The sequence below is a fragment of the Salvelinus sp. IW2-2015 genome, unplaced genomic scaffold (genome assembly GCF_002910315.2).
Source record: "Salvelinus sp. IW2-2015 unplaced genomic scaffold, ASM291031v2 Un_scaffold15466, whole genome shotgun sequence".
Classification (NCBI taxonomy): Eukaryota; Metazoa; Chordata; class Actinopteri; order Salmoniformes; family Salmonidae; genus Salvelinus; species Salvelinus sp. IW2-2015.
In genome coordinates this window covers 1-1,144 of record NW_019956720.1, presented here as the reverse complement: position 1 = coordinate 1,144, position 1,144 = coordinate 1, and the positions used below count along the sequence as shown (strand labels likewise).

The 1,144-nt window shown below is 42.3% G+C and overlaps 1 protein-coding gene across 1 annotated transcript; it reads right to left on the bottom strand.

Moving 5' to 3' along the window:
* Positions 1-6: 6 nt before the first annotated feature.
* On the bottom strand, positions 7-1,008 carry LOC112080315 (zinc finger protein 135-like; the record flags this gene model as incomplete). The annotated part of the gene is made up of 1 exon (XM_024146043.2): positions 7-1,008. A coding segment is annotated over exon 1 (936 nt), but the record flags the coding sequence as incomplete, so codon positions are not given.
* Between the last annotated feature and the right edge of the window lie 136 nt (positions 1,009-1,144).

The window sequence follows — 1,144 nt, the reverse complement described above, 5'->3', positions numbered from 1 at the left end:
GCATTGGTAGGGCTTTTCTCCTGTGTGTATTCTCTTATGCTCTTTTAGGCTCTCTAACACAGTAAAGCTCTTTCCACACTGGGAACATTGGAAAGGCTTTTCTCCTGAGTGTGTCCTCTCATGAACTTTTAGGTTACCTAACTGGGTAAAACTCTTTCCACACTGGGAACATTGGAAAGGCTTCTCTCCTGTGTGTATTCTCTCATGTTGCTTTAAGGTCCCTAACCACCTAAAACTCCTTCCACAGTGGGAACAGGGGTATGGCTTATCTCCAGAGTGTATTCTCTCATGTTTCTTCAGGTTCCCTARATGGGTAAAATTATTTCCACACAGAGAGCAGTGGAAAGGCTTTTCTCCRGTGTGTTTCGTCTTATGCTCTTTAAGGTTTCGTGACGTGGTAAAAGCCTTTCCACACTGAGAGCAATGGTGGGGTTTCTCCCCTGTATGTGTCCTTTCATGTTCCTTCAGGTTCTCTAACTGAGTAAAATTCTTTCCACAATAGGAACACTGGTAAGGCTTCACTCCAGAGTGTATTCTCTCYTGCTTTTTCAGATTCCCTAACCGGTTAAAACMCTTTCCACACTGGGAGCAGTGGTGAGGCTTCTTTCCTGTGTGTATTATTGTATGTTCTTTCAGGTTCCCTAACCGGTTAAAACCCTTTCCACACTGGGAGCATTGGAAGGCCMTTTCTCCTGTGTGTGTRCTCTCATGCTTTTTTAAATCCTGTGAACATGAAAATKTTMTTTCACACTGAAAGCATTGAAAAGGCTTTTCTCCTTTGTGTGTCCTCTCATGCTGTTTTAGGTTCTGTAACTTGGTAAAATGCTTTCCACACTGGGAGCAGTGGTGTCGTCTGGCTGGATTTGGCATCTCTGGGTCTGGTTCCCCTGATGGACTCTTCCCGTTGTGAGAGTGTGGTCTTTCTCCTGTCAAAGACAACATATTATTTAATTAAACACTAAACAGAGACCTGAATGAAACCTCCACATGATAAAACTGTCTTCCTATGAGGTTTAATCCAGACTAGATCCCCCCCCAATAACATGAGGTCAGTTTTCAGAAAATTGCCATAGAAATACCCCATATAGAAATACTCCATATAGAAATACTCCATATTCCATATAGAAATACCCCATATAGAAAT